This window comes from Mycetomoellerius zeteki, unplaced genomic scaffold (assembly GCF_001594055.1).
Source record: "Mycetomoellerius zeteki isolate Tzet28-1 unplaced genomic scaffold, Tzet1.0 scaffold31, whole genome shotgun sequence".
In the NCBI taxonomy this organism is placed as follows: Eukaryota; Metazoa; Arthropoda; class Insecta; order Hymenoptera; family Formicidae; genus Mycetomoellerius; species Mycetomoellerius zeteki.
The window spans coordinates 2773047-2795838 of record NW_017257294.1 but is presented as its reverse complement, the minus strand read 5'-3'; the positions used below and the strand labels follow the sequence as shown (position 1 = coordinate 2795838).

The window sequence follows — 22792 nt, the reverse complement described above, 5'->3', positions numbered from 1 at the left end:
CATATAAACTGCGATATGCGTGTATAAAATTTCGAATTTCATTATTGATTAGACGTTTATTTAATTTCATTCTTTTTACAAAAACATAATGAAAAATTGTGACGAATTAATCTATATTTTAATTCAATACTTAATATAGTTTTTATTTTATGTCAAGTGTAGCGAACTATCGAAAATTAATCAGTTTGCATACAAGAAGAGCATTCTAATTTAAATCATTATTCCGTTTTTCTTAATTACTTTAACGGGTTCTTAGAGTAATATATAATTTGTTTATTTATTGCACAAATTGAACAAACTAAAACCTAGAAAAGTTAAAGGCTACAGTTTCTTATAAACGTATGTAAGTTAATCCAATTACAGTTTATTCTCTCCAGTCTCCAGTTATTTGACAATTTAAGTGATTGTTAATTACTATAATCTTTCCAATAACAGGCACTTCAAAAGGCAGTTCTGATCCTCCTACATCAATTAGTGTTCATTATATTCATCCCTTACCCATTTCTAGTCTTAAAGTTCTGTATAACTTCACCCTCAATTTCCAGTGCGCAGTTAATTTACCGTAAAATAATTTAAGTATGGAACTTTAAAATTCTTGTTTTGCTGTTGTCTTGCCACAAGTAATTAATTGACAACTACGATAACATTGAAATATAATTTATGTACAATTATTCTGTTAAATGGACGGCAAAAATTTTCTAACTTTATTTTATGGATAACTCTTGTTATAATCTGATTGTTCTTGTTAACGATCATTATACTAGATGGTCGAAATTTATAGACGAAATACTCTTAGTAAAATATTTCGACGAATTTGATATGGCCATTGAAAATAAGAAGTTTAAAAAACTTTTTGAAAAGTCTTAAAACTTTACATTTTATATTTTAACACGCTTATACCAGGCTTGTATTTTTTTGAAGTTTAAAGAAATAAAATAAAATTAATTCGTAAAATCATCTATCATTTACATGACGAGAAAGGCAACATTTTTTACGATCAATATATTTTGAATTCTTTATTACTGAATCTTTAAATATATAGACAAATATATTTAATCAAATCTCTCTACAATAAATAATCATCAGAATATATGGTAATAATCGAAATGAAAATATAAGATTGATAAAAAAGTAATGTGATAGTCTTTTTTCTTTAAACGCTTTATGTGGAACGAATCAGATACTAATCTGTGGCCTTCGGGTTAACTGCACCGATAGTTGAGAGTAATGGAATGATCGACGAGCATGAATTTTGTATCTTATCTTTTCTCTACCATCTTGAGAGCTGTCGTGACAAATAATTTATGTTCTAACTTTAATTATAAAGAAAAAATTAAAGGAATCTGCTTTATATGTTAAATGCTTCTAAATTTGATTTATTGTTTGCGTGCACTATTGCATACACTATTATAATAATATATTAGTACAATATAACGCAGAGGAAAGAGAGAATGTAGAAGTTTGTTTTCTATCTGAAAATTTTCTATCTTTAATTTTTATAGAAAAATGATCTTATTTGCTCTTTCACAAAAACTTAAATTCAATAATTTTTAATGACTTATTAATTCTTGATACGAAATATTTTAATAATTAAAATATTAAATTCCATATTTTACCTAACAAATGTTGTCTTTATTTAATTTATAATATTTATTTGCTACATTATGTATACTTTATTTTACTACGAAAAGAGAGAAAACAATATTAAAAAATAGGAAATGTGATTGATATGAAAATATATTGTACCTGACAGTATGTAACACATTCTCTAATATTTTATATTTTATGTATTCAATTGCTTTTATTTTTTATTTGCAATGTTTTCGTGGTGTTTACATAAATCGATACTAATAGTGTATTGGTATAACATTTTCATTAATGAGAATGTTGCAATTAATTCATTCGATTTTGCCAAGGGTAAACTATATTTATCGCACACCACAGACATTGATTAATAATGCTCAGTACATTGTTCTAGTTACGCGTCAGTATGGCATATGTGTAACTTGATTTCTACATACTAGCGTGCAATTTCCAATTCGCAAATGTTTTGTTTTTTTTTTATTAAAACTATCGTATAGATACATCAAGTCACCGTTACACAAAGAGCATAACTAGAAATTGTTATACGCATATATTTAATGCATATTTCTTGAACATATATTAACGTTATGCATTTTAATTCATTTTAAAAAATATTATGAATGGTTCTATAATATTATGAATAAACATTCCTCCTAATCTATATGTTCCATATTAATAACAAGTTCGGAGCACGTGATTAATGGCGAGATGATATATTGATTTTTATTAATGTGATGTGATTTCTATAAAATTGCTTATCAGCATTTTTAATATCTATGCAGTGAAGGATGAAAGTTGCGCGTTGGAATTTTATTCGTAATAAATTTAATTTTTTTATTTTCGCAATGAAGATGAAAAAAAAATTCTTTAATAAAAGATAAAATATTACATGTTTCTGAAACGGATTTCTGTACTTATAATGGCTAATTATACATATATATAAAGTTGAATGAAGTATTCAATGCGTTGAAGCATATTTTTTTTTACGCTTGCTTGTATTAATCTTTTGTTAAAATATTACATTTTGTAAAAGATAAGTAGTAAAGTAAATCAGTGAAATTGAATGAGAAAAGCTAAAATTGAATATCTACACTGTTAAAAATGTCATGAAATTTCATGAACTTTTAATATACAATGGTAAATGATATTTAAGACATGAACTTTTAATATACAATGATAAATGATATTTAAATCACTCGTAACTGAAACGATATTTAATGTATATGTTAATGAAATTAAATTCAAGTAAATTAAAATATATAAGTGTATTGAAATTTAATATATACTTTTAATATACGGAGATAAATAATATTTCAATTCACTGTAAATTAAATAAACTTTAATGTACATGTTCATTAAATTTTGGCGCTTTCTGCGGCTCTTGTGCGAAACAAATCCATCAACTGTTTTTTTACTGATTTCTAGACTATTATGGACACCCACTTGTATTGAGATTATGATTGCCGCGGAAAGTGCTATGTTTATTAGTGCATATCGTGAATATAAGAATGTAAGTACACATCAATGTAAGTATAATGTTGATTCTATAATGAATCGGTAGTCGGTCTTATCGATGAATCGCGGTGAAGTTGGTCAATAGTCGACTTGTGCGACTAACAATAAGATTATAACCGATTTTCTTAAGTCTGGCCAAATTCGACTTTATTCCTTCTCATTAGTCGAACTAAACGACTTGCTGTATAATTAACAGTTTGTAGATGGGAAAAATCATAATCACTTATTTAGGTTAAGGCTGGTTAAGATTTGAGATTTCTGACTACCGACTCATTGTAGAATCAACATTATATTTTCATTGATGAATTCACATTCTTATATTCTTGTATGTATATGAAAGTATTATACATGCTTGTAATTTGCAGTGACTTTTAGCTGACGCTGCGATATGCGTGAAATACACACACACACACACACACACACACACACACACACACACACACACACACACACACCATGTAAAAGTAATGAACATGTATATTAAATTCAATAAAAGTATATACATTAAAAGTAACACACACGTTAATGAAATTTAAGCATCAGTAAATGAATATTCATATACAATATTCATTATTTTTCATTGACGGGCTTGAATCAAGCTTCCTTTATATGTTAATTAAAAGTCATTAAGAAATTTCTAACAGTGTACTTTAAAATTATATTTGTAAACTTAATGGATAAACAAGCTAAATATAGGAACAATACATTATAAATGTATGAAGAAGATCAATAATAAAAAGAAAACAATGAGATATTAAAAAATCAAAATGATTAAAAATTTGAACATTCTTCGTAAAAATTACTATACGTTAAAATAATTTATTATACAAAAATATATTAAAGAAATGAGTCTTCTAGTCAATTTGTTATAAGTTGATTATTAATATAATTGCAAACTAACAATACGACATATATTTAATAAGATTATTGAAAGAATAATTAATGTAATAATGATTTTAAACATAATAGTTAATAATAATAATTAATAATAATTTTTTAATAAATATATTTACATTTAATTAAATTATTAATTTTATTACTTTGTAATAATTATTTATTACTTTAATTCTTTCATATTTTAATGTAGAAAATACATGAAAAACTAAACGAATGTCAAGGTTATCATAAACAATTATCTGAGTAAAATATTTTGAAAGCGAATCAATAAATTGGTTTTAGTAACCCTGAAACTTTAGAGAATTAATGTCATACGCGCAAATAAACTTTTGGAAGCCTTCAGAATTTAATCCCCGAATAAAAGGTAATATTGTAAAAAATAAGAGATAGAGAGATTAGAGCATATATTTGGGTTGCAATTGAAATTGTTTAATAAAATGGAATAATTCCGATCGGAATCCATTCCGAACATAGATACAATAATTCCACAATTGTGCCCAATATGAGAAGCATATTAATAGATACCTACGATCAAAACGTCTAATTTAAGTTATGTGAAAGAAGATAGATATTAAATACACATACGATCATATTTTCAAAGAAAAATGTAAAATAAAATATATCGTAAAACGTTACATTAACATGTTGAATAATAAAATAAAATCTTATTCATAATCGTTTAGCATCTTATTCATAATCGATAGCATCTGAGAGCTGAAATCGACGATTAAACATAATTACGTTATTAACATGATATTAACACTAATTAGAATTATCTCACCAACAGAATGATACAGTGTATAATCCATAAATTATCGTGTGTTTCTCGCAAACATTTACTAGATTATAAACACGTCTCCAGTGTTTGGATATTAACATTATTACCCTTATACTTCCCGCATGCATGCAATAATAACAGTTTACCACGTTTACCATGTTTATCAATCAAACAGGATGTAATAATTGACCGATTAATCTTTATCAGTAGATCAGATTAGATAATGTTACTTTATGATTAGATTTTAACTATTTAAATGATTTTTTAATACATGGGAAATAAAAAAGTACCTAACATATTCACGTACTTACATGATTTAAAAAAAATTGCATTAAATAAAAACTTAATAGTTGTAGATGTATATATATAAATTTAAGATATATTTTATTTTGTGCTATGTAAAAAAAATAATGTTTATATTATGAATGAAACATTTCAATGCAATTACACAAATTTTAAGAGAATATTTTTATTACATATGTTTTATTTATATTAGTGATATATAAAATAGAATTAACCATATGCACGTCTATTGAAGAAATAAATTACGATTGAAGATATAAAGGAAATAAAATTATCATTTTAGGCTTTATTGAAAAATGGAAGAATGCATAACAAAATAAAACAATATGAGATAAAAACAATATCAAATATAAAAAGGAAGAAAAGTGAATTTATTAGAATGTATTATAGTATAATACATTTACACATTTTACTCGCTTCCTGATCAAATGTGTGAAGTGGTACGATTCAGTACGTACACTTTCGACTATCTCTATCAGATTGCATTCGATATTGATTGCATGCGAATGATATCAATTCAAATGACGACGTTCTGCTAGCATTTCCTCCACGGTTTACATACAGCGATTTCACTGCATTGGTGGCTTTTCCCCGCGTGTCGCTATTAAAAAGGATCTATGGAACCAAGTGTTCGTGTGTCTCTATTTTCTCGACGTATCTCACGATTAATTGCGTAAACTCCGTATATCGACGGAAAAGATTATTTTATTCCATATAAAATAAACCAATGAAGAAAACGGAACCTAAAACCACATCTGTTATAAATAAATAAAAATGTTGGAGAGAATAGAAAAAAGTAGTTTATACAAATACGTATTTATTATACAATAAATTATTAGTTGTGTCCATATGATTGGAATTATAATGAACAATATTACTGTTTTATAAAATAAAAAAATATGTATACTACAGTTGTTTAATTTGCATCTTTAATCTTTTATTAAATATATGTAACTCTTACTTTTATAATGTATCATTATAAAACATTTTACATATAGCTATAATCTATTTTCTTTCTTTAATGTTTCAAATTAAGCAAATGATTTATCGTTAAAAATTGAGAAACTACAACGAATTATTGTTTGTATATTTGAATATTTTTTATAATAAATTACATAATAACCTTAGATGACTAATATTGGTAATGATGTTACATGAGAAAAGAGGTTGAGAAAGAAAGAGATACGTGTATGTGTGTGTAAATAAGTTTCTAATAAAACCTTACCTGTCAAATGAAATTACGACGAGAGTAAAAACACTGGAAGCAACGGTCACGTGTGCTACGAAGTTGTTGATGGTGCAATACACCATTCCGAAGGGCCAATTAGAGTTAAGAAGGAAGATGAAGTTGAATGCGCAGTTGAGCAATGACATCATAAGATCCGCAATGGAAAGATTTACTAAGAAATAATTAGTTATTGTTCGCATTCGCCGATGAGCTGAAACAAGCAAAAAAAAGGAAAACTTATAAAAACCGTGTTAATATTTTTATGAGTGTTAATGGAAATGTTTTAGAAGATGTATTTAACATTTCAGTTTTTATTTCCTATTTACAAATTGTTCACTTTCCGCAAAAGCATTATGGTGATTTTTTGCTGTTACTTGACTACTACAACTAACAGTAAATTTTTCCGCTCACGTCCTAGTATGCTTTCGCCAATATTAAAATTCCAAACATTTATCATAAGATATCCAAGGAAATATCTTTAAAAATGAAACGTCTGTACATGATATTTTTTTCTTTCTTGCTATCTCTGTCCTATTTGTCTTTCCGAAGTTACCACCTTACGAAGAAAGAGTGAAAACCATTAAACTATTTCATACTGACTACAGAAAACCGGAACTTACTTTTGTTAATGAGATGCATTATAACATATATCATTCGTTGAACATCAGTTTATTATTCTAAACAATTATGCTTTCAATTGATATATAATTCTATTCTTAACTAATTTTTCATAGAAGGATATTTTTAAAGGTTATTCTGTTTTATATATTGCCACGCACACACAAACATCAATTTTAATTACATTAAAATTTTATTTTAATTATATTTTGCATTTGAATCATATACTTTGATATTAATATTATTTCGTATAAATTAAAATATATCATGATATACAGTATTATCGCAATATTTATAAAAAGTCAAATATAGTATTATGTGATTTGCAAGGGAAGTTTTACTATCCGGAATCGATTTGATTCTCCATGAAATATGTTGTTAAACACGAAAATCTAAGAGACACGTATCTTTTTATACATGCGCTAACTCATGTTTAAGGGGTGAAACACCCCTTTGAAAAAAAACGGTATTTTTATTTCGAGCCGAATACCGTCGGAAGTATAAAAGATGGAAAAAAATTTTTTTAAACAAAAGTTGTACGGTTTCAAAAGTACTTCAACATTGTGAGGAAAAAATTTGTTTTCTTCACAACATTAAAGTACTCTTGAAACCGTACAACTTTTGTTTAAAAAAATTTTTTTCCATCTTTTATACTTCCGACGGTATTCGGCTCGAAATAAAAATACCGTTTTTTTTCAAAGGGGTGTTTCACCCCTTAAACATGAGTTAGCGCATGTATAAAAAGATACGTGTCTCTTAGATTTTCGTGTTTAACAACATATTTCATGGAGAATCAAATCGGTTCCGGACAGTTGTGAAACTTCCCTTGTTAGATAAAATTGTTATTACATTTACCGTATCTGTTAATTAATGATATCTCACAGTACATAAATATTGATAGACGATATACGCAGGCATATGTGTATACCAAATATCTCTTAAGAATACTGAATATCTCTTAAGAACACTGAATATCTTTTAAGAAAACAAATACATAATACAAAATACACATAACATACCCGTAAAAGATACAGGGCTCTGTATCGACTTTTGCGCATGAGATATATTTTATAATACATCATTTGTTTTTCATGATAATCTAATATCTTTTACGGAGGTTATTACTGCGCTGAAAACTTTACCAAGTAGTGTATCGCAAGTTCGAAAAGTTAAGCTAGTATCATAAAAAGAATAGAACAATAACACGATCTTAGTAATGTATGGCAACAAAGATTTATATGTGAAATTTAAAGTAGAAATTCGAAATTAGTTTGGTATCTTTCAAAAATATACGCACTTAACTATTTAGATGAGAACATTCAAATAATTAAAAGTTTGAATTTATTTTCTTTTATACAATATTGGGAGTACATAAATTTATGTATTTCTTGGTACGTTACATATGTAACATAACAAGGTAACACGCGAAGTGTCATACCACTTTATTATAATATTTCATTAAAACTGTATTTGTGTAGTATTAGTTTTTTTTACTCGGTGGAAATTCTGTTATTATTTATTTTTTAAGTAAATAAATTTATTTATTTAAGGATATGTAATCTTGATAAATAGTAAATTCACATTTGTACTATGTAAAGCACAGGTCACATTTTGAAAAGAAATCTTTACTGTACTTCAAATCGAATTATTAGAATTTTAAAATATAATTTGTCTCTGTCAAATGTGAACCTGATTTAGTCTTCTGCTTTATCATTCAGATAACGGTAAGCATAAATCGACTGACAAGCATTTTTGTCCGTGTATGACGTATTAACTTTTATATCATTTAGCACTAGAGTAATATTTTGTCATGCATATTTACAATATGATAAAACGTATTTGTCGTAATTAATATAATTTTTTATGTGATTTGAGAATACAAATAATAGCATAAATTTTCGCGCAAAGGAAAAATCTTGTTATATATTATATAATATTGTTTGTATAATAGACATGATTCAACTATACGTCTTCTTTAATAGATATAAATAATACTTCCACTCTTGTTACGTGAATTCGATGGCGATACATGAGAACGTCATCGCATATAACGAGGGCATGTATATCTTCCTCTTATTTAAACAGATTTATTTCATTTCTAAAAATTTTCAAAATTGTTATATTAGAGTTGCCTATTGTATTTACTATTGTATTTACTATTGTATTTACGTTATAATTTTTCCAATACTAGCAATACACCACATATTTTTATATATACAGAGTGTATCTAAAATAACGCACACTAATCATACAGCTATTCCTAATAAAAAACTGAGTCGAAAAGTCCTTTAGCATTTTGCACTCAGTTTTTTATTAGGAATAGCACTGTATGATTAGTGTACGTTATTTCAGATACACCCTGTATAAAAGATTTTTATATAAAAAAATAGAACTTGACATGTGTATTAGAAAAAAAGGGGGGAAAAAAATTTTATTTTTTAAATATACAATATGAATTTAAAATATACTGATTGTCTAAAATTATATTATAGAGATGAAGACACTAATTGATCAATTAGTTAATAATAGATTCTATGTTAAAGATGAAAAATATATGTAAAATATAATAAAATTACTGAACGATCGATTATTATATTCTGTGGTGAAATTTTTGTAAATATGGTATACATCTATATATTCAAAATTTAATTTAAACTTCATCGATTGTTGGTAATAACGTATCCTCAAAACAATATATCCCATTTTAATTTATAATACAAAATATTCCATTTTAATTTATAATACAAAAATACAGTTTAATTATTTTAATTTAAACTGTAACAATCAGTTTAAAATGCTTATCGTGTAATATATTTTCATGAGAAATATCTGAAGTTCGAATTGTCATCACTCGGAATTTTCACTTCTGAAATTCTTTGCGTTGGAGATCTTCCATAGTGCTTATATAAAGTTATTATCGAATTAGAAGCTTGTATACAAAGATGAGATACTTATGTTTTATTAAAAGTTGTTAATTTATTATAATTTATATATAAAGCTTTGTCAACCCTAAAATTAATTGAAATATGTATAATAAAATAAGCAATGATTATTTAAAATAATACATATATAATGCTTGAAAAATTTATAAATTAAAATTATAACAATGAATAAAATAATTACGCTTTTAAGAAAAGGTTACAATTTTTGTTGCTCACTTCAAAACTGAAATTCTTTTTTTTACATTTTTTTGTTTATATATATACGAGAAAGATGTAAATAAGTATGGAATATTTCTTATCCCGTATATTTTTATTCAATTTTATTTACAGGTACATTAGAATATTATTTACTCAAAAAAGAGAAACATATAAATATATATAATATATTAAATATAAAACATTTTATGAAAAGAAATATTATTAAAATTGAAAATTTTTTTTACGTCATGCAACAAAAGTATATATATAAATATTAATGATATTAAAAACAGAAATTTTCATTATGTCTACTGATTCATAACCCAATCTCTGTACTACGGTAAATAAATATACAGTATCATAACATATTTTAAAATATTACGTTTAATGAAAATCTTTATTATTGTGATAGAGTAAACAATAATTAAACAATAATTAATAAAGGGCATATAAGAGTCAAAATTATAAATTTTATGTTAAAAAAATCGAGATATTACAAAATAAAAATCATTATATTCTATAATTATAACATATTTCGGTTTTTCGATTAGGTCCTCTTTAGATATATAACAAAAAAACGCAGTAATGATATTCAAATAAGACAGTATTAATACACATGGAATTCATTGTATATGCGTATGTCGAAAGACCAGTTGAAAGTTTCACAGAGGAACGGAAATTACTCGCCAAAAAGTTGGATGACCGATTGAAAAAAATTTCTTTATGTTCTATCTGTCTGAAGTATTATTAAAATTCGATGATACGATACTCGTCAAAATTCCAATAGTCAGTGTGATAATATTGAAATCGATAATCAGTGTGATAATATTGGAATGACTGTTGGAATTTCGACGAGTATCGTATCATGGAATTTTAATAATACTTCAGACAGATCGAACATCAAGAAATTCTTTTCAATCGATCGTCCAACCTTTGGCGAGCAATTTCCGTTCCTCTGTGAAACTTTCAACTGGTCTCTAGGCATACGCATACAATAAATCCCATGTGTATTAATACTGTCTTATTTGGGTAACATCACTGCGTTTTTTGTTACGTATATCTGAAGAGGGCCTAATCGAAAGGCCGAAATATGTTATAATTATAGAATATAATGATTTTTATTTTGTAATATCTCGATTTTTCTTAACATAAAATTTGTAATTTAGACTGTTATATGCCCTTTATTATATTATTGTTTATTGATATCAAGAGTACTTTATTCTTATTAATTTTAATTGTGATGGAGTACTTAAAAAAATTTTAATTACATCTATCGATTTGTTAAAAAAATAAATAAAATCTTATAAAAGATCTCTCTTTACGAAAGGTAATATGTAATAACATTTTGAGATGTGGACTTCTCGTTTTGTGCTATTAGTGAAAATCGACCGCTTGTAATAAACGTAAGCGGATTTCTAGCATATCCATGCAGAAACTTCAATGCAGTAGGAATTTAGGATATGACGATTTATGGATTAACGATAATTGCATGAAAGGTAAAATTGTTCGAAATTTGTCATTGACATTTGACATTAGATTTCTAGAAATTAATAAAAATGATCTTTTATTCTTGTGTTCTCTAAATGTGTTTATACTTTTAGTTTTTATACTTTTAGTTTAAATTCTTTTTAAATTGTAGTTATGTTGTTTTGTCTTGAGAATTGCCTCTCACAATATTTCCAGTTTTAATTTAACTTGATGTGTATAACTTTTTAAAACTACTTTATCCAAAGAATTCAACGAGTATTTTATTAGAAATGTTAAAAATGAGAATTCATTTAATTCGTGAAATATATGCTATGGTTTTATTTTGTAACTTAAACTAATAATAATCGATTTTTATAATTATATCAATTTCAACTATTTTTTTCACTTTTGACGTACTAAAAATTTTGAAGCTAGGTAGCTTGGCTGTTATTATTATCTTTTGCGTTGGTTTTTCTTATTTCTATACTAAATTATATTTACCTTTTATATTTTCTATAAATCGAGCGTCAAATATAGTCATATGTAGAAACCATTATCATTTTTAATATTTAAATTATGTACTTCACTGCGACTATTTTTAATACGTACGAATTTGTACGAATATTCGTAACGTTAATAATAATTTACTTAATTTTTATAATATATTTGTACAATATTAAAAATAGTCGCAGTAAAGTACATAATTTAAATATTAAAAATGATAATGGTTTCTACATACGACTATATTTGACGCTCGATTTATAGAAAATATAAAAGATAAATATAATTTAGTATAGAAATAAGAAAAACCAACGCAAAAGATAATAATTACAGCCAAGCTACCTAGCTTCAAAATTTCTAGTATGTCAAAAGTGAAAAGAATAGTTGAAATTGATATAATTATAAAAATCGATTATTAGTTTAAGTTACAAAATAAAACCATAGCATATATTTCACGAATTAAATGAATTCTCATTTTTAACATTTCTAATAGAATACTCGTTGAATTCTTTGGATAAAATATTTTTCTTTTAATTTAATTTCGTTTACCTGTTAAATGCATTTGATAATATAAAAAAATAATGATGTTGCAACTAAATTTTAATAAAGCAATTTTATATTTTATAAAATTATAATATTATATTTTGCAATATTATTTATATATATTATATACAAAATATTAATATATACGAATTTTTATTACATATAAATAACGAGAAGATAAGAATTAACGAGAAAACAATATATATTTCTTTTAAAAAATGTTCTTGTTTCTTCGGGAAAGAAAAATCGAGCTTTATGGAGAAAACCATAGTATCATTTATAGCATCAATTGTAGCATCAATTTGTGAGAGTTAAAAGTATTATATGAATATCTAAAATATCATAATTCTCATAACATAATACATATATCGTGTACAATACATTAACCACATGTTGCAGTTCCATATTATACAAAAACTGGGTTAGCTATCTTTCATCAGCTGAGTGCTTTGCTCTATTTTTTGTGAAAGAGAGAGAGAGTTTATATGTTTATTATTTCACGCTACTTTGAAAATATAACGATGCTGAATACTGAAGATTAAAGTACTGTGGCGATTTAATTTTTTCGAAATATTCGGAATGATGCATAGTTAAACGATCATAAGTAGTATAATTAAGCATCTTCTCCGCCTTTTAAACTGTAATTACGTACAGAAATTATAAGTACATACAGAAACGTTAATTAAGCTTTTTTGTGACATACAATCTCCGGTAGTTCTTTTTCTTCTTTTACTGCTCCTGTTTAGTTTTTCCTTTAACCTTATGCCTATATATTGCCGAAATTACATAATATTAAGTATTACAATATATCTCTGATATTGTCGTAAAGAGATTTAGTCGTAATTATAATATTGTCATTATAACAGTTTTTCCAAGTTGAAAATGTTCATTTTGACTCATAATATTAAACGAAACACATTTAATATATTTGATTTGTAATTAATTTTTATAATACAATACCATTAGGAGAGCAATTGTCGCCATTTCTAATTGAGTGACATTGCCTATTTCAGGATACTAACGGGTATATTATTTGCTTTTTTCAATTAAATTATTACATGATTATAAACGCATTCTTAATGAGTGATTTACTTATTTTTTGTATTATTAATATTATAACGACAGTTTAGTTGCGTCTGCCCATGCAGCAAATTGTAAGCTATTATGCTAATTTCTACTGCCCAGCGCAGACACTCTCATATCACTCATCAAACATATCTCACTAAGATAGGAATCTTCTGCAATCAGAGCTCATTAATTATCCTCTTTGAGAACGTTTATGCTTAAACAAATGTGGCTATGATTCGATGCAATGAACATTATATACGCATATTAATGCACGTTAATGCACGTTAGCATGAAAAATTGTTCTTTTGAATACATTTTTTAAACGTTGACCCGTACGCAAATTTAAATGGAGAATTTTTAATTTCAATTTTTTTATTAATGATGATAACATTTATCTTCGTGTCTGAATAAAAATATATATTCACTTCTTTTTTAGTATATATACTTTTTGCACAAATTACGTGAAATTACGTTATAATAAATGCAAGTAACTATTAATTATTCATATATGTTTAAAATGAAATTAACTTTTCGTAATGGCTGTCTTTTGTAAACGTATTACTTTATTTACACTTTAATTAACAGAATAGATGTACAAATATGTTCTAAAATAATATTGAGATAATTGCATTAATGTACAGTTGTTTCATAGTTTACTTTCTAATTTTCGCAAGCTTGTATCCGTGCTTTCTTGAAGCTATTGTATTATACCTACATTTATTCAAGTGCATGAAATTGCTTTAGACAGACTAAGCTTCACATACTTATACTGAATAGTTAGATGATCCGACAGAATTTTAGAAACGCACGTCTCTCATACGAAGAGGATCGTAATATAATGTATTGTATAAATATATTATAACTCCTACAAAATGTGTATTCATTCTAAATTATTTCTGAATATTGCCAAAATTAGTCATGTTATATATTTCGCATATATTTTGAAAAATAATAATAACATCATTTTAATTTTGTTTGTTTTCAACAAAACTATTGCAATTGTATCAACTGTGCGCGTGCTATTAATTGTAAAGTAATTGGCGGTACTGATCGAGTGAACAATTCTTGCTTTAAATGAATTATAAATATAGTACTTTTATATAATATATGTATTTATATATACGAATGTTATTGTGACGTTATTAAAATTAATTCAATATTTTAGTTAATTATCAACTTTATTAAGTTTTTTGAAGCGTATGCATTACAATTATTATAAGATTTATTTGTTATTTTATTTATTTTAATTTATTATAATTTTGTTAGTTTTATATATTAATTAATTGCATTTTTACTTAATGGTAAGAAGTTAATATAGCTCTATATTTAAAAAATTTTTATTTAAAAAACAATGAAAAAAGTAGTTAAGCCACAGTTGCAGTTAAGTAACATTAGTAAAGCCAGCTACAAGTTTTCTTAACGTTAATAAACTAATGGACTGATAAATAAATCTGAACTAAAGTAGTATATTTGTTTGGAGACTTAACGTGTTTATACAATTATATCATGAGTATAATACATTGTAGGTATTCATTTTCAAATTAACTTATTGATCGAATAAACTTTTTTAAATATTGTATAATTCGCTGTCAGAACAATATTATTATTTTTTATATTATATAAATACTAATCATGTGCAGCTTTATTCTTTTCAAAGTTATAACTTAATTGTTCTTGACATATAAGATTAAATGAAAGAATAAATTTTCTCCTCAATCCATGGAATAATCTGCTACTCCTTACTAAGATTTAGATGTGAAGTTCAAGAGGATTGCATTCTATACTTTCCTTTTGAGGGCTCTTCTATTCGCCAACGATCGTCCTACTTGTAGTAAATTGAGCGCGAAGTCTAGTTCGAGATAATCTGATAGCGGATATAAATTTGTGAGCAAATTTGAAAGATCTTTTGACAATGACATTTGTAAAATAAAATATCAATGATATCAGATATACATCTTGTAGGGGAAGTATTTCAATTCTATATTGATATGAGCTTAAAATATATTCAAAGCATTATCTTGAAATTATGTAACCAATGAAAATAAATCACATTAGCTTTAAAAGGAAATAAAAATCAGACAAATGTTTTAATTCAAACAAAAGTAAAATTGCTAAAAGTATCTGATTGATATTAAAATGATGCAGTTTATATCATTATTTTGGATTTAAACTTTTATTCTTAGAATACATTAAGCGAATGCACTTATGTGCGATTGCATTAATGATACGACGTTATTGTGCGTGTTGTTAAATTAATTTAAACATTTGACATACGTACATTAAGTAATTAGAAATGCTCTTTACTGAGAAAAATTGCATATAAATTCGTATTTAATGCTGATATATTATCTGTCGTATCATATATTGATTTTAATATATGTATGTACATATAGGTAATATGTGTACATGTAATGTATAGAACAATTAGTTTTTATAAAATGCTTAATTCACGTACATAAAAATATGTATGAAGGATATAAATTTTTCCATATATTTGTTATTAAGCTAGCAAAAAATATTTGTATTTTTTATGAAATTTATCAAATATTATGTCATATTTTTCACGGAGACAGAAGTTTATCGTATTTTTCATATTTCATTTTTACTACTATTTTACTATTTATTTTTACCATTATTGCGGCTTTATTTATATAAATTTCTGAAGTATTTGGATAAATTATTTGTTTTAATATTTGTTGATTTAGAAGAAATTTCGCAAATTTATACTACAGACTTGTCTACATCGAACTAAATGAGATTGTGTATGTAGCCGCAACTAATACAATCGTGTTCGTCGAATACTTTTTTCGCGTAACTTTGATTGTCACTCAAGAGATAAAGTTTCATTAACTTAACGTCTCCGAAGTCAGTTTCTTCGACCACGATAGTATTAAATCCAAAAGGATTGCTTCTTGGTTTCTACTATTAAATTAACACATTATTCTTATTCATGGATTGTTACAAACAAATATGTAACATTTAGAATATTTGGGAAATATTAGTATATATTTGTTTTCCCTTTAATAAAAATAACTTTAAAATAAAAATTAATTATTATTCTTTCTGTGTTAATGAAAATGATAAAATGATGTATTTTATAAAATTTGTTGCGTCCGTACGTATAAATTATAATATTTACTAATTATAATATAAGTATAAATTAATATAAGTATAATATAAGTATAAATATAATTATAAATATTATAATATTTACAGGTTAATAAATATATAAACATGCACACAAACTTTCAAAAATAGATATTAATTTACAATAACAATTTAAAAATAAATAGCATAAATAAAGTCCAGAAACAATAAAACAAATATTTCAATTAATTTCATGTATTCTAAATAAATCGTAATGATATTTTTTTTTATAACAAAACGTTTCAAAATAATATCAAATAATATATTAATTTTGTTGACAAAATAGAAACGTGCTGTTCTTTCTGTCAATTATAATTGTTAGTTTAGTAACACGATGTACATTTTAATATAGCATGTGTTTGAAATTCTGTAAGTAATATGACGCTACGACGAAATTTTCTTGAAGAGAACGCATCATCTACATAAAATTGGGAAAGAGTTTTTAACAGTCGAAAGAATTATCACTATATATGTATATATAGTGTTGTATATTATTTCCGAAAACCTGATGAAAATGTCCGGTTTTGCATATATTTTACTTGTCTTCGGGACTACATCTATAAATCATAAGGGTTTTGTTACGCTAACCAATAACGAAATGAATTTCAATCTAATCTCCCTGGGGTATCTTAAAAATATCTAATATATCTGAGAATATATCATATATTCACGTATAGAAAAAGATATTTCAAATTTTGCTCGCAGGCATAATCAATCTGTAAATATTAACTTTGAGCAAATGTATCAGAAATAAAGAAGCAACGTGTATATGTAATAGTGTATATGTAATAGTACAATGTTTGCAAAATATTGCATTGAATAATCTTCCTTCTTATAAAAATGAATTGTGCGTCGCACAGAGCTTTAGAAATAGTTCTATAATTTTTAAATTAAATTTTAATTAAAATTCTAATTAAAGGAAAGATTTTTGCGAAGAGTAACTGACATTTAATAAGACAGAATAAGTAATAAAAAAATAAAGTTTGACAAGTGCATTAACAAATTTAAAATATTGTAAATAATTATTTTTACCGAAAAATTTTATTTATATTAAACGTTTCTTTTAAGAAAATTTTTTTATAAGAAACAAATTTCAATACAACATCGTATGTTACTGAAATAGCATGCATAATGCAATGATTTTACAATACACGTCATACATTTAAGAAAAGGTAAAAGCTCAGCAATTCCGTTTGTGGCAGAAAGCATTTTGTGAACGCATGTTTTCACGGGGATGAATCGTTGCAACTGTAATGCCATTTAAAGCTTCTGCTTTTTCGCGACAAACCTTCTGAGATATATTTTCAGCTATTACTTGTCACGACAAAGCACGGCTTCACCATTACAGATCCTTCTTTTCCGATGCGGACAAGCTGTAGGACCAGTATATCCGAGAAATACGGTTGCTCGTTATAAAGCTAGATTTCTGCGAAATTTTATGTTCGTGCCATCCTAGTCTTAATCTGCCGAACCACTAAAGTTTTCCCACCCCTGATCGATAGAAACTTCCTTAGCCGTACCTGCAGACAGTGCTCGCACGGCAAAAGTTTCATCACGAATTCCATCGGTGCGATGTCGAGAAGCATTAGAAATAATGCGTAAAAGATCACAGCTTCTCTTACTGATAAATTCCTGCTCGTAAATACTGTTTCTTTGTTTTATGTCGAGGAACAGATTGCTTTAGCACGTATGCAAAAAAAGACAAAATAATGTCGATATATCGATATGTCGCCATATATTTAATTCAACGCGATTAATTTTATTTATTTTATGACTTGCAAAACACAGATTTGATAACACTTTGTAACATTTGAAACTACTTGCGTCTATAAAACTGTGGAATATAAAACTTTTGTATAATATCGTTATCACAGTGAAAGTTTCAAATTTTCCGCGATTCGAACTCCCATTCTAATCTTTTATCAGTTTTATCTGATTCGAAGTTAAGTGACATTTATGAACAATGAAGGAAGCTTTATCGAATTGGTACAGAATTGTGGAACAATATCTATGCACATTTCTTGTATTATAGATAAGCATCATCTTTTTAACAATGATACAATTTATATTTTGATATTACAATATATTATTATAATAAAATTATAAAATATGTTAATATTTTTTTTACATAATCTCTCTCGTTGATTTTTGCTCTATATATATTTATTTTAATCATTATATAATGTATTTATATAATTGACTTTATCATTAAAATAACTAATTTAAATATTTAAAAACTAGGAATAAAGCAATATAATAAATATTGCACTTAATTATATCACGGAAAAAAAGTAAATTGAGTAGTACAGCAAACTTATAACTTACTGCGCGAATTCAATATCTGTAATTAAGAAGATATGATAGTTTAACAAATCGCTAATGTTATTCAGCTGTCAACTTTGCTACTTTAACATAGAAAACTGTCTGTATATTATGACTGTAGATTTGCTGAATCAGTGAAGTTTTCAGCTGTGTTTTTTTTCCGTGTAGCTTTTTAAACAAAACATTTGTATGTGATTATTGAGCTTTTCGATGCCATCTGCTCCTGTATCCTTATAAATGGGTATGTCTCATTGTTATCACATCATATATGTGTACATCATACGTACACACACATGATTACATACATAGATATGAGTGACACATTTCTTTACCGTATGGTGAGAAAAATTTTATAGCACGGCGTTCAGCAAATCAACATCCATCAATTTCATAACTTCATTAAAGGTTAGAGAGAAGGTTGGAGAAAAGTTTAACTAATAAGTTTCTTAGTAATCGGAAAAGTAACCGAAGAATTATATTGTATTAGGCAAGTTTGAAATGTCTGATATGTGTTTTTAGAGTAATGCAATATCTTGAGATAAATGATGTGTATTCTGAAAATTGAAAATATTGATATTAATAAAATTTATGGATCCTATAAGTCACAATTCTAGATAATTATATTAATTTAGCTTTAAATGTAAATTTACACATAAAAACACAATTAAAAAAGTTTCATATTATATTTTCGATTATATCTGTAAATATATATATGCATATAGAAAGAACAAAAACTTTCCATGATCAAATAAGCATGAGCAACGTAACTATTACTATAGCTATTTAACAAATGCAGATTAATCGTTGATAACATATATTTATTATTTTTGCATTAATTTGTTCCAAATTTTTAAATATGAAAAAGTAATAAAATTACTGTAACAATTCTATTTATAGCAAAATTACGTTTCTTCATGGAAATTTCTCCTATTATACACACTTAAGTGCAACTCCATACAAAATACGTAGTTAATTAGCTATACAAGCCTTTTTGTACTAAATTATTTCACAGCGTTTTCACTATTACATTAGGTCTTTGCATCTAGCTAGTTCTTCCCTAGCTAAAGTAGTAGCATTTATTACAAAATATTAATATACATATAGATATACGTATATGTATATACGTATTATATATATATGCGTGTATGCATATATACATATGTATATACAGATTGCACGCACTAAACTGCGTTGTGTTAAAACAAAAACACTTTATTACGATTAAATCTTCTATGGATTTTATGTGACTATTTATACAATGTTACATAATAATGTGTACTTTATTTTATGATGTGTACTCTTGTTATTATAAGTTATATAATTCTATTGTAACATAAAATGTTGCGCGTGCATAAAATGTTGCACGTGCATATAAACGTACCTTTACGGATTCGCGACAAATTCTAAAGGTTGCGGAAACGAAGCAAGAAAAAAATTAAAATGCAACCAGTACCGGCATAATAGTTATTCAAATGCTAAACGGATAGATATACATATATATGTAAATGGTAAAATTGAAGAGAGAGAGAGAGAGAGAGAAAATTTTAATTGTTCGAAAGCAACCGGTATAAAGTACGTGTGGGGAAATTTAATATACATTACGTGTTCTTTAAAATAATATGTTTTTATGTGATTATTAATTTATATTACCTATATAGAAAATAACGTCAGAAATATATCAAAGACTTTGTCAATAAAACTCGAGTTTGTTTATACAATATACTCTATATCTTATATTCATCGTACCTAAGATCTTAAAAACTTTGTAAATTAATTACTGTTTATTATTATAAAATATGATCACATATAATTATACATAAATTTACAATATCCAAATAATATATGAATAATATATAAATAAACTTAGTATTTCTGTGTACGATATATGGATAATAAAGTAAATTCTATACAATGATTTTTTAAAATATACGATGTATCATAAGTTTTTTTACACAATTTTTTAATATTTTATTTTCTTCAGCGTGTGTAAAAATATATTTTGTATCATAAATGTGAAATCATGAATATGCCAAATTTAATCAGATACAGATATAGTGACATATTTAGTATACGTATGTTTTGTTTGTATGTTAGTACACATAACTATTTACTATACACTTTATATAAAAATACATAAATCTGTTACACGTGGCTCGTATAAAAAGTTATTGTATTGATTCACTATAGTGAAAATGAATTGTTTGTCTTTGATTATAAAGATGCTTGTCACGTAGATACGGATCAAAGCCAGATATACATATAACAAAAGACAGTAGTTTACATAAAGAAAAAGAAAAAAGAATAAGATAATCGAAATATGCACGATTTATATAAAAATACATGAAATCTTTCTTATATATAAATTTATTTTTTTATTTATTAAGTTAAATTCTAATTGCGAAAAAAGTATCTTTGCGAAATATCAATCTTTTATGATATAGAAATTCACAACAATATATCTTTATCAATTATTGAAAACGATAGTTATTATTTGTGAATTTCTATTATGATTTTAAAATGATAAAAATTTACCAGTTTTTTTAACAGAAAAGTGCTACGTCTATTTTTGTTATATACGTTTTTAACATATAAAAGTTGATAGTAGCTTAATACTAACTGTAGCTTAATACGCATTGGACCATTTGCAATTATTAAGCATTCAGCAAAATATTTTTCTTCAGTCATATAAATAAAATTTATATAAGCTATAACCGTCAAATTGCTCTTCTGATGTAGACAATGTGACGTGTTTTCGTATGTAAAGGTTTATCTCGTTTCATGCTCTATTTGTTTTTATTGAGTGTTTGTATCACGTATCAAGAGGAACAGTTTTCAGCATAAAATGCATAAGAAATAAAATATTCAGTCGCCTAAATTAAACAACTGAATATTTCAAAGATTTTATGTAAATGTTCATACTACATAATACCTATAAGAAGAGAAGAGAAGAGAGAAGAGAAGAGAAGAGAAGAAGAGTGAAGAAATATTACTATTAAATAAGTAATTCTATGTAATGTTTATAATACATAACGCTACGAGAACGAAGAAATATTTATATTAAAGAAGTGATTTTTTTTATTTTGAATATATAGATGCTTATACAAATATATATTTAATTTGGGATGACAAAACACAATCAATTTTCGTCTTAATAGATTACTATTCTATTTATTTGGATAATTATCCACTGTATGCAATTTCTCAAATAATACCATCTTGATAAGAAATTCATAACAGTCACTGTTTTTTTTTATGTCTATACTTAGTTATTTTCTAGCAAGTCTTGTTAAATAGCTCACATAATTCTAATTAATTAAATGTTTAATAATAGCAACACATCGTTAAGATTTGTTTCAATCTGAATCTTTTTTTATTTATCTTATTTATCATGTACGGATAATAATTCTTATAAATAAAATTCATATGTAAATAAAACATTGTGATTGCATTTACATAAATATTAGAAATTTATTTTTTAGTTGAATATATGAATATTAAAAAAAAATTTTTACCTAAGTAACTCTATAATAATATTTAATTACTGTCCAAAAATTTTAATTTGATGTTAATTTTATCGTCATATGTAATTATGTATTATTATTTTAATTTATATACTTTCTGCAACTGATTTATAATAAAAATTGGATTATTAATTGTAAGTAAAAGCTGTACATAATCATT

General features: G+C 25.5%; 1 protein-coding gene across 1 annotated transcript in view; it reads right to left on the bottom strand.

Moving 5' to 3' along the window:
• The window catches only part of LOC108724753 (tachykinin-like peptides receptor 86C), a 44407-nt gene that overhangs the window by 21192 nt on the left and 423 nt on the right, over positions 1-22792 (bottom strand). The window contains exon 2 of the mRNA XM_018451352.1: positions 6303-6516. Within this exon, the coding sequence (XP_018306854.1) occupies positions 6303-6516 (214 nt within the window). The remainder of the gene's footprint in view (positions 1-6302; positions 6517-22792) is intronic.